Source organism: Lissotriton helveticus, chromosome 1_2 (genome assembly GCF_964261635.1).
Source record: "Lissotriton helveticus chromosome 1_2, aLisHel1.1, whole genome shotgun sequence".
NCBI lineage: Eukaryota > Metazoa > Chordata > Amphibia > Caudata > Salamandridae > Lissotriton > Lissotriton helveticus.
In genome coordinates, this window is record NC_136058.1 from 162,003,436 (window position 1) to 162,016,430 (window position 12,995).

The window sequence follows — 12,995 nt, forward strand, 5'->3', positions numbered from 1 at the left end:
AGAAGAATGTATATTAGGCCTGCACACACGTGTTGAAACACAAAGTACAATACCGTTTTGTAGACTTGGCGCTCATTTTAGCGGTACGTGCCATCACTATGCGCTGGAAGTCAAGAAGGCCACCCATAGAACACGCTTGGCTTAGTAAACTGCTCCGATGGGGCAGAGCTGAGAGCGCTGCCCTGCGCCGAGAAGAACCAAGAGGCTTACGTAAAGTCCCAATAGCGCTGTAGTGGGATGTTATGTTGGAGGCTCTCAAAGCTGTGGACATAGGGCAGTATAATACCTCTGACTGCACACAATAGACCATATAATGTGAAGATCATCTTTCGGATACCATTACCGAGAGGTATTTTTGTCTTTATTTACAAGTGTATAGTGTTCACAAGAGCTGCAAATGTTAGATGTGGCAACTTTACTGTATACCTGACCGAGCAAAGGACTGGTGGGTGGGGGGTTAGTGGTGTTGTTGGGAAGTTTGGCTTCTTGCCTATGCTAGTAATTTACAACAATGCATTGGTATAACTGTATATTTGTTACGGCATAGATTGTACTTGAAATATGTCCAGGAAACCACAAATTGACATGTGTAATCCTATGGTAAGCAAGGCTGAAATATGACCAAGATTAATGTAATGGTGTACTATGCAGATGCATGTTTGGAAAATATTAAACTTATGTTTTTTTTAAAAAAAACTCCTCACTTTTAGGTGTTGCAGAAGATATATAGTTCCACCTATCGCCTTACATGTCGGCAGAGTCAAACATTTATGTAGACCCTTATTACATGTGGTTTGTATAATTCAGATATGTATGGTAACTCCTAGAGGTAAAGTGGTGTTGATCTTGATGGACCTCTCTGCGGCTATTATTACCGTGCCACGTGACCGACTACTGCACAGATTACAGGATTGTGGCCTGGGAGGCACGTGCTTAAGTGGTTCTCCCCCTTTTTGGAGGATAGATACCAAGAGGTCTGGTCCCCTCATTTCGCCGCCCCCATTCCTCCTCTGAAGGTGGGTGTCCCTCAGGGTTCTATTTTGAGCCCGGCACACTTCAATATTTAAATGTCCCCCCTTGCTCTTCTGGCTGAAGCTTGCGGCGAGACAATAATATCCTAAGCGGACGACACGCAGCTTCTATTTACATGTGAAAAGGGCGAGGACTTTGTAAGGGAGAAGATCAACAAATGCCTGACTGGGGGTTTCACATGGCTCAGAGAGAATTAACTTATATGTAACCCAGAGAAAACGGAGATAATCCTCTTTGGCTCGCCATCTTGGGATGAGTGGAAACAATGGTGGCCATCAAACATGTCACTTTCCCTCGCCTCAGTTAACACGGTTGAGAACCTTGGTGTTAAGTAGGACGATACCCTGTCCATGAAGGCCCAAATCCAGTCAGTCGCAGGATCCTGCTTTGGCCTCCAGCTGATGCTTAAGAAATTTCTCCCCCTACTGCCTCTCACACACAGGAAGACTGAGGTCCAAGCCATCATTACCACTATGCTGGACTATGCCAATGTCGTATAACTAGGCGTTCCGGAGTACGTCCTGAACAGACTTCACGTGGTCCAGAACGCGGCCACCAGGGCGGTCCTCATGCTTGGACTGAGAGCCCGGATCTCACCCCACCTGAAGGTGCTGCATTGGCTTCCCGTCCCAAATGAATCAGTTTTAAGCCCTGGTTGTAGCTTTCAAGGTTTTACAAGGTACAGGTGCACACTATCTGAGATGTAGAGTCACACATTATGTCCCCTGCAGACCTTTGAGGTCATCCTTCTGGAATCAGGCGATTGTCCCCAGGTTTTCCCGCACCCAGACTGGAGGTTTTTCTTTGCAAGTTCAGGTGGCCTGTGTTTGGAACATCCTACCGGTGACTCTTAAACAGGTGTCAGATCTACTCACCTTTAGGAAGCTGTCGAAAACCTGGCTGTTCCAGCAACAACCTTAAGGATCTTCTCTCCCCTTTCAAGGTCTGCAACAGTCTTAGCTCCGAGGTTCACAAGTGCCAGGACACTCATTTCGAGTAGCTGTGCGCTCTACAAATATCATATAATATATCACTGCATATATTGGAATTTTGAGTTGTGTGTATTTTTATCAAATTTTAAAAATAGTGGACGCAATAAAATTGACATCTGCCTGTTACATTTTGGCAGGTCAAACAGGGCGCTACTAACCAGGAGAAATACACCCGGTAAAAATCAAGAATTGCACACTTGGGTGCAGCATGCACCAAAATCCGTCTTTCATGCTCCATTTTGCTGGCAAAACGTCTAATAGGAGTCGATTGTCCCCCCAATTACATACAAAGGAAGAAATCATTTCCAAAATTAATGTTTATTTAATTAAACAAATAAGCGTCATTAAGTTGCAAGGGTAGTCAGTGCCTCTTCAATTAACATATTAGAAGCCCATGCAACTGCAACATTAGTTTAGCTTTTCCACAGAATTATTTTCACTTTTCTTCATCTCGAAGGCTGGTTGGTCGAAATACAGTCAGGATAGAAGGATGCAATCTTTATATATGAAACAAAATCCAGCCGTAAACTGCCAAAGGGACCAAGGACCATAAAATACAAACACCTTCTTAATTAGTCCCAGTGCTGGCTTTTTCTTAATTTCAAAGGAGGGCTGATGGTGGTTCACCTAAATAAATTAAACTTCAAGTATTCTAGCACCTCTGCAAACACACTATGTATAGTTGAATAATTACCCATTTCGCAATGTGTATAAAGCGGATGAACAAGGCACAGCATTTCTCAATTTTGTTTACTGGTTCCTTTGCACCATTATATACATCTAATTAGATGACATTAAATTAGAGTAAGTATTCTAGCAGCTTCAAAGTCGTTTGAGGTCAGTCTACTGTATTTTGACAAATAAAGAGGATGGCAAGCTAACGTTTCTGATGCTGACAATTACTATCAAATAACTGGAAGCCAGAAAATATAACCTTTGCTGTGGATTGTATCTGAAATAAAAAATTCAATGTGTTGTGGGGCTCTGAGGTATATGGGCATCTCCACACAGTAAAATCAAAGCAAAATGCAAAGGTGGATTAGGGTATCTCTTTCTGAGGACACTTTCAAGCTGATGAATACTAACTTGGGGACAACATGCTGCCGATGCTGGTATTGATGAATGACTTAAGCGTGGAAAAATCAAATAGTTATTTAGACTAGACATATTGATATTTAATAAAAAAAAAAAAGTCCCGAAAATCCCATATGTAATCTCAGTTCTGGTGGCAAAAAAGCAATACATTCCAAACAGTGCCTAAATTATTATTAACAGGCGGTAATGTGGTTTTACAGTTCAGATTTGGGTTGTTGTGATACAATGAAGCTAGTCTCAGTAGTCTGTATTCTTTCTTGCTATGGTCAGTGCTAATTAGAGACACAGGATGACACAGCCAGAGGGACACAGGATGACCCAGCCAGAGGGACAAACAGGTGGTCAGGGAGGGTAAACGGTAAGGAGGCAGAACGGTGAGGCAAATAGTTAGAAGAGGAAAGAATGAGTGGAAAAGACATCATTAGCTGAATATGTCATGCTCCACATCCTACAGAAACAATTTTTTCAGAACCAAATACAACAGACAAGCATCTTTAGTAATTCAGGACTTCATCAACAGAAAGAACATGAGCTAAACTGTATAGTTCATGAGGTATTGAGGTTTAAAAAAACTCTGAAGTAGTGACAGCTTCTATGGGCAGACAGCAGCAATTCAAGTGTGTCTCCCTTCCAATTTTAGTATCAAGTTTATCAATACATCATTCCCCAAACATAACTTCACTGTTCACTCTGTAAGCTGAAAAACAACTTGCCTCCCTATCCACACGGGGGCAGCTACAGGTGTAGCGTCATTGGTACTGCGAAGCTCAAGCATAACTGTTTAGAATACAAGGCACGTTTTGGAAGGTTTACTAATAATTAAGGAACGTTTACGTCTGGGCATTAGTGTACATGAGATTTACATTCTATAATGATTAATGGTGGGTTTTTCGGTCTCAACCTAGATACTATGCAAAGCCCACCCATGTTCTCATTTTCGTATCATTTGTATATCTGAAACCCCTGAAAAGGGGAGTACAAACATTTGCGGATTTAGTGCAATCATTACCGTTTAAGCTTAGCTTTTAACAGATTTGCCTTCTAAGATATTAAAAATGTCTTCCAGTGATTTATGTACACATTGCAAAAACTGTTGAATGTCTCTGGATGGGTAGGAAGTCGCATTGCAGCCAACCAAGTCATCGTGCACGCCATACCCTACACCAAAGCCATCGGGGACCACAGGAGCAAAGCCTCCCAATTGCACAGCAGGACTGGTGAGTGTGCTGGTGGACAGGATGTTGTGGTTTATTTGACTATACGCTGGGTCCTGGAAGAAGTCAGGTAGCGAGCTGCTTCCTGCGGCTGCTAAGTAACGCAAAGCGAACAAGTGACGGTCAAATCCATGCCCTGTCAATACAAAAAAGAATGTTAGTCCTCCAAGTAACCAAAACGAAAAACAGTTTCTTAATCTCCTCCATCATGGTATTTACTCTACTCATTCTCCAAGCGGATTTCTGCACTCTACAATGAGGGAATAAGGGCCTTGCATAAAAACAAATAGTTGTTTTGTACTATGACAGCTTTGTAGGTGACTAGCACCTGCCTTGGGGCCGCAGTGGTTTAGCTGAACAGCAAAAAATACACAATAGCTCTGCTCACAATATATGTATTCAGTAAAAGGGCTACAGTATACTAATGGCACATTAGGGTACTTTGATGCCTCCAAGCTGAGGTAGTATTATCCTTTTGAAGGGAACAATTTCTTAGAATATTTAAAAAACTAAACCACTTCTCTCAAAGTTAGTGCCTCCTTCCAGAAGGGATACCAACCCTTTGTTAGCTAGGACCATCAGTTTAATTCGGACAATCTGATAGACCCTTAATTGTTCATATAACATTTCCACAGTTGTCCAGTTATCCAGTTGGTCACTTCATTTTCAACCAAAAGACTGGATGTCCACATTCCTCTTCTTAGTGATGTGATATCTCTTCATTAAGGCCTTGTCAAATGACTGCTATTAACTTCATTATGGAGCTACTGGTTTTGGCCAATGACCTTTTAAATTTGAATAAGACCATTTGCTAGACCTAGGTCATGGTCTTCTGCTCATTTGCTGCTCCCACTTTAGAAATGCTAGATCAGCTCCTGCTCTTGCTGGCCATCAGGTCTGCCTACTGGTTGGTAGTGTCTCGATTGTGCCACATTGCCATTGCTTTGATGCTGCTGTTTATTTTTGGCATCACTGCTGTTCTGTCATTTGTGCTGCCTCAGAATATTTATTTTGGCCTCATTGTCATTTTTTCATTTGCGCTGCCAGTGAGTTGCTTCTGTTCGCCCATTGTTGCTCCTGTTTGATCTTCCCGCTGTTTTTTGCCCAGGAGCCGGCACACCACGCTGTCGCTCTCTTTACTCACTTCTCCCGCTTCCTGCCTCCCAGCGCCCCGCTCAGGACCTACTTAATGGATCCACAGCGCGACCCCATTAAGCAGATCCTCAATCCACTCCTGCTCTTGCTTGCCAGCAAGTCCTTGATTCTGCCTGCCGGTTGGTGGTGTCACGCTTGTGTTGCATTGTAATTTCTTTTGTGGTGCTGTTTATTTCTGGCCTCAGTGTTGCTCTGTCATTTGTGTTTCACCTGATATTTTTGGACTGTCATCTTTTCATTTGTGCTGCCTGTGATTTGTTTACTTTAGCCTTGCTGTCTTCTATTCCCGTCGCTTTATGCCTGGGAGCCAGCTCGCCGCCGCTCCTTTTTCCAGCTGCTCCCACTTCCTGCCTCCCAGTGCCCCCGCCCTGGGCCTACTTAATGGAGGCTACGTGAAGTGGGCACACCAAAGGCAAGCCCATCCCTGCCAGTTCGTGCCTAGACCATGCCCAACCCAGCAACCCTGCCCCTCCTGCCACCCACAGACACTCAGCAGCAGAGCCCTGGCCCCCAGATGCCACAATAACAATTGCTATATTGCATCTCTATGATCAACGGTAGGACCTTTCACCTGTCGTTGCTGCCGCTTCACCTGCGACTAAGGACCTCCAACCCTCAATGAAACACACACCACTCCCATCTCACCATCCACAACGGCCCTAGAATCACTCACCTGCATCCTGCTCAACACCAGATCACTCTGCAAAATTGACACCGAAATCTGGGACACCATCACCAGCCTCACCCCGGTGTTACAAACTCCTGGCTCAACCCCCTCCTTCACCCCAACATCACCACGACGCCCAACAGATACAAGAGGATACACCGTGACAGCACCAACAAACACGGAGGAGCCATTGCGATCATCCACACATAAGCATTCCGCTGTGCCATCACCGAACACGATACAACACTGATCATAGAACACCTCAACTTCCAACTCCAAACCGACTGCAGAACGACCATCAGAGGCACCTTCGCCTACTTACACACAAGACCAAGCCCAGGCTTCTGCAATGCCATCCCCAAATTAATTGCCCCACCCACGACTAAATCCAAGAACTATCTTTCTCAGTGACCTCAACTTCTGCCTCAACAACACCAAAGACGAAAACTCCGCCAACACCCTGGAAAGCATAAGCAACTTCGGCCTCACCAAACTGGTTACCAACCCCACACACAACGCAGGACACATGCTTGAGCCGATCTTTTCCGCCAGCAACAGAGTCACGTACAGTTATCTCACTGAACTCACTTGGACTGGCTACTCACTTGAACTGACTACACCCTCGTCCACTTCACCGCCGCAGGACCTCCCCTCCCCCATGCACCACCACCACCAAGCTTTCCAGCTCCTCCCAATGCAGTTGGAGCAAAGTTACAGAGACTCAATGGAAGGACGCCCTCAACACCACCCATCCTGATCTCGCGACCAACCTGGAAAAGGTCGCCCAGAATGTCTCCACCTGGATCACCAACAGCGCTGATAGAGGCACCCCCATCAAGCCCTCCAAGACCAGCAGCTCCACCACAAAAGTCAGAACGCAGGACAATGAAACACAACTGCAAATGGCTAGAAAAAAGATGACGCACCAGCAAAGATCCCACAGACCGAGCCCCCTCAACAACACCTGAAAGACACAAAAAGAGGCTGACTACATTTAAGCAAGCTCCAACCAAAGCATGGAACTCTTCAGCATTGCCAGAGTTCTCCCGCCCATCAACCACGGGAGCACGATCACCCCATCCCAGGAACTCTGCAACACCATGGCGGACAATTTCCACAAACAGATAATTAACTTCTACAGTAACTTTAAACCTCAACCCAATGATCTCTACAACTTCCTCACACCTACTGCACTACCTACAACCACCCACTCACCGCACGGGAACAGCTCACCACTTAGAGCACCGCAGACATTATGAACTCCATCCACTCTGGAGTTCCCATGGACCTCAGCCCTCACCATATCTTCATGCTTGGGAGAAAGGAAATCAGCTGTAAACTCACCTCCATTCTCAACTCACCCATCACCATGGCCAACTTCTCAGACAGATGGAAACACGCAGAGGTGAAACCCCTCCTAAAGAAATCCTCTGCTGACCCCAGCAAACTCGAGAACTACCACCCCATCTCTCTGCTCCCCTTCCTCATCAAAGTCCTTGAGAAGGCCATCAAACACCAACTCGCTGAACAGCTCAAATGAAACAACCTGCTGAACACCCTCCAATCTGGTTTCCGTGCCAACAACAGGACCAACACCGCTCTTATCACTGCCACTGACAACAGAACCGTCCTTGACCGGGGAGAAACAGTAGCCCTGATCCTCCTCGACAACTCAGCGGTATTCGATGCCTGTATCCCACCACACACTCATCATGAGACTCCTTCACATTGGAATCCAGGAGATGCCTACAAATGGATCACATCCTTCCTCACAGGATGAACCTATAGAATCCGCCTACCACGCTCACCTTGGAGCCCTAGAGCATCATCTGTCGCGTCCCTCAAGGTTCATCACTCAGCCCCACCCTGTTTAACACTTATTACATAACGCATCTGGCCATCATTGTCATAACCCATGGCCTCAACATCATATCCTGTGCACACAACACATCCTCTTTCTCTCAGAAGACCCTCCACAAATAGGACTAACTTTCACAGCTGCATGACGTGCGTCGCTGACTGGATGAAGACCAACTGCCTGAAGCTCAACACAGACAAGACAGAAGTGCTGATTTTTGGGAACACCACCTCCTGGTGGTATGACACCCAGTGGCCCTCCGAACCCAGACCCACACCGAAGAGACCACACACATAACCTTGACATCATCCTGAACAGCAAACTCACCATGAAGTGCCAGATCAACACAGTCTCCGCCACCTGCTTCCACACCCTTTCCATACTCCGAAATATTTTCAGATGGCTCCCCGCCAACACCAAGAAAACCGTCACTTAAGCCCTAGTTACCAGCCAGCTGGAATACGGCAATGCGTTCTACATAGGGATCACCACCCAACTCCTGAAGAGACTCCAGACGATACAGAACTCAGCTGCCAGATGCATCCTCGACCCCCCAAGACACACCCATATCAACCCCCACTCCACCATAGGAACTTCTACTGGCTCCTGGAAAATTGTCAATTCAAGATACTGACACATGCCTGCCAGTTTCTCCACGACCAAGGACCAGCATACATCAACCACTGCCTGAACTTTCACAAAGCCTCCAGACACCTGCACTCTGTCTCCCTCACCAACACTCCCCACATTCGCCGAAGCCACAGTGGAGGATGCTCCTTCTCCAACCTTGCCGCCAAGGCCTGGAATGACCTACGCCCACCTCCAAACCTCATCCTCACTTCCAGAGTTCAAAAAGGGACTCAACGCCTGGCTTTTCAACTGATCCCAACAAGAATCTAGCACCTGTACCCTGGTAGGTGATTACTTGCACTCTACAAATCAGAGTTCTTTGACTGATTGATAGATAGGACTTTCATACTAAACAGCACATGCACTTCACAAGAGTGTATATGTTTTCCAGCTGTCTCCATGGTGTGCTTCACTTCCCTTTTCCAAGCTGCTCTCTAGTGGGGCTCTCCTCCCCGCTCCTCTGATGTGCTCACCTTCGTGTGTTCTTCCTGTGTTTCTTTCTCGTCCGTGTGCTTCTACTCCCTTCCCTTTGCTTTTCTCCCCACCTGCCACGCTCCATTTACTCTTCATCTCACTCATTTACTCCACTCTTGTGCCCTTTGTTGCTTCTCCTCCACCCACACCCGAGGTGTTGTTTCCAGCACCACATGTTGCTTCAGCAATCACCAGCCCGTGTTACTTCCATGCCCCCCCCACCGATGTTGCTTGCCCACACCCACTTTGCCCTTGTATTGCTTTTCAACACCGGATTTAAGAAATAAAAAGATATATAAAACTAAAAGGCTTTTCTGCATTTTTTTCCTTTTTAATTTCAGAATAAAATGGTGTTTCCTTCCGTAGGAGCACGCACACGTGGTGCTTGCGCCAAGAAAAAATGTTTTCCCAGCACAGCATCAGGGATTTGTAATCTATCCCAGAAATAAATATTTAGGGTGGACATGTGGAATGCACCATTTATTGCATGTGTAAGTGGATTTAGATAATTCAAAATCATGTTTTGATCTAATTTGTACAACAAATGGCAATAAACGATTTCATTGCAAGTAGGAAAAGTAGTAGAGCCTGTTAGCAGCTCTGCCTGGGGGCGCCCCAGATTCGGATTACCTCTGTTTGCGGGGAGTCCTACAGCAATTAAAAAATGTCCAGATCTGGGAGCATATTCAAGGCATCCTCTATATGGATACGAGTTGGGCCAAACTCTCCTATCAACCTTGCAAAGAATGTCAGGAATCGAATCTTGGATTGATTGGGGGGAACAGACAGAGCCCCACAAGACTGCTCTATCTTTAAATAACTCTTTTTAAATTATCTTTTGGGTCCACCCTTATCTTTAAGATTTTGTAGGGCATATTTTTCATGATTAGGTTTATTAGTTCACATTTTTTCCTCACTCGGACCCTTGTTGCCTTCTCTTTTCCCTTGTTGCACCTCTTTTGCTTTCTGCTGTCTTGCCTGCCTTTTTTGTGCTGAGATCTTACCTGCTGCTTCTCCGTTTCCCACCACACCCTTGAGGTCAGTCCAGCCCTGCCCACCTCCCTACGGAACTTCTCCCACTCCTGTACTTTCTTAATGGCAGCCGAAGCAAGAATGTGCCACTGGCATGCCAAAGGCAAGTCTGTCTGTGTCCGTTCATGCCAGCGACAGGACCCGCTAGTCCACCACCCTCACACCGTAGTCCGAGAAGCAACTCGGCCGAAGCCCTCCACGCAATCTCCATTGACCATCTCAAGCACATGGCCTTCAAGCTCAGCATCATAAGCAACACCACCCTGGGAGAGGGATCTACTCTATCAGCCTCCCAGAGACAATTTATGGACAACCCTTGTGGACCTCATTATCCCACCGGTGCTAGCATTCAGCTACTTCATCCTCATCAGAGACTTCAACTCTCATCTGGAGGACCACACTGGAGGGAGGTAGATATCTGAGAGCTGAAGACTGAGTTAAATTGGGAATTTCCTTTTATCTCCCTAGGGAGATACCAGCGTCAGAATTAATTATTCTGGCCATTATTGCCCAGCGAGATAGCAGGGATTACAAGATAAAGGCCGGAATGTGGAATAATCCGCTGGAATCAGAATTGCCTGGTCCTTTTGCATAGGCTTTTCCCGGATTCCAGGGAGTTTAGTTCAGATATTTACCATCACATTTAAGTAAGTGGAAATTATTTTTGGAGGGGCCAGTGAGGGTTGTGGGGTGTAGGGCAAGTGGTAGGTCATGGGGGGTGGGGGGAAGGGTGTAGGCAAGCAGGTTAGAGGGTCTCTGTGAAAAGCATGGTCTTTTCTCCCTGTGGTTCGTGAGGGGGCAGATGAGGGGAGCTAGAAACAGCAGACCACTCGCGTTACCTGGAGTAGTATTCCCTCTCTTGCATAAATTAATTTTATTAGATGTACTGTCAAGCCTATTTAATGTTTTTTTCCGTAAGGTGACACACTTACTTGAATGGCTGACCAGCCAGCATGAAGGAATTTTCAGCAGGCACACAAGTGTTTGCACACCATGGCTTTTCCATGCTCCTTACCTTCCTTTTCATGATCACACACTTAGGATCTCTCTAGATGGGCCTAAGCAGAGAGTGACACACAGACAACGGTGTTTTCTTCTTTAGGGACATATTCCTCTAGTATGAGAAGCTTATCTCTCAAGGGAGAGAAACAAATTGATGAACCAGATTGTGTTATTTATGATGCCAACACTCCTGCAGACAATGCGCAATACAGCCAGATCTACAAAAAGAGGGTGTACAGCTATTTTCTTCCTGCACATTTTGGTAGGTTGCTAACTCCAAGATAACACAATCAAAGCAGTATCAGAAACAGTAATATCCAAAATGGAAAGGTGCACTAGGAAACGTGTTCTCCTCCAAATATTTTTTCATACTGTACCTATAAATATTCATTTGTATTTCTTTTTAAATACCTCTTCACATGAAATCCAAGACATTATTTATTTACACTCAGGGAATTCATGTGAAGAAGTAAATATAAAAGGAAGAAAAATAAAATGAATATTTATAAATAGTCTGAAAAATTATTTGGAGGAGAACACGTTTCCAAGTGCAACTTTCCATTTTGAATATTCTTCTTCTTCTGCTGCACAGTAGTACCAAACAACGGCGGGTACAGAAACTGCAGTTCATTGCATCCTGATTTGTTGAAATGAGATGTGAGGTACAGCACTTACAGTCCGAAGTTGTGGTTTTGCAGTATCAGAAACAGGTCAGAATGGAAATAATCTTGGTCAAAGCAGAGTGCATTTCAACTTGAAAGAAATTAGCTAAATCAACAGACTTTATCAGGGCACCCCTTCAATGCTACTTAAAATACTCTATAATGAATACATACAACATAGGTGTGTTTGTAGATTAGTGCCTTTTCGTGGCTTATGCCACTAGGCCTCGATGCCATCCTGTTCCAAATGGATGTCTCATCCTGCCCGTATTCGGTTTATTATTTCTGCTGCACACAGTCAGGCAAAGTCATGTTTGTTTATTTCCAAATAACGTCATTCTCGAAGAAGTATTTCTAACATGGTTTATCGAAATTGTTTTTTTTTTTTGCTCACATCTTGTAGAGTCTGCCCTTTTAATGTATTCCTATGAGAGGATTTCCTATATGACCCCTCAAATTTGGGGTATACCCAGTACACTTTCCGATGCTACTAGACATGCTGCACGATTTCTTACTGAATTTGCTGCTCATAGAATATTTTTTATGTCGCTCATTATTCTGTATTGCCCTATTAATGAGAGCGTTCGTGACAATGACTGATGCATCAGCACTTTACAATTTCTGTATTGTATCCTTTTGAAATATCGCTAAAGTTTCTTATTCCGCCCTAGAACTCACTTAATGAGTCTGTCCTTAATAAACTGTATTTTAGTTATGTTGTGTGGTGCCTTATCTTGGGACACATTGCCTCATAAAATTTAAGTTTAACAGCACCTCGACGATCTACCCATGGGTGTGTTATTGAGGTGTAGTTTTGGGATGTAAGAATTAAGGGTTCCTTGCGCCCACAGGTGATATATTAGTAGGTAAATGCTAAGCATTTGTGAGGTCTCCAACAACACTTAATGAGCAGAGTACTCAAGTGCATTATTGTTGATAAATCGGTCAAGTGTATTTGTACCAGGATGGGTCTTTAGATGATCAAACTTGATGAGACACATGATATAAGCATACTATAACATCCAAGGCTACATACTGCAATTAGATAAGAAAGACAACAATTCAGGCTTATTAAAGGACATGTGAAAAAAGGAGAACATGAAGACATTATCTCGAGAATATCAGTTGCTAACCAGCACCGTGGTTTACAACATGATGAATAAGTAACTATACGGAAACCCC

The 12,995-nt window shown here is 44.8% G+C and overlaps 1 protein-coding gene across 1 annotated transcript in view; it reads right to left on the reverse strand.

Annotated features, from left to right (window-relative positions):
* Positions 1 to 2,326: 2,326 nt before the first annotated feature.
* CPT2 (carnitine palmitoyltransferase 2) overlaps positions 2,327 to 12,995 on the reverse strand; it is a 102,870-nt gene continuing 92,201 nt past the window's right edge. The window contains exon 5 of the mRNA XM_078670510.1: positions 2,327 to 4,469. Within this exon, the coding sequence (XP_078526636.1) occupies positions 4,138 to 4,469 (332 nt within the window). The 3' untranslated portion in view covers positions 2,327 to 4,137. The remainder of the gene's footprint in view (positions 4,470 to 12,995) is intronic.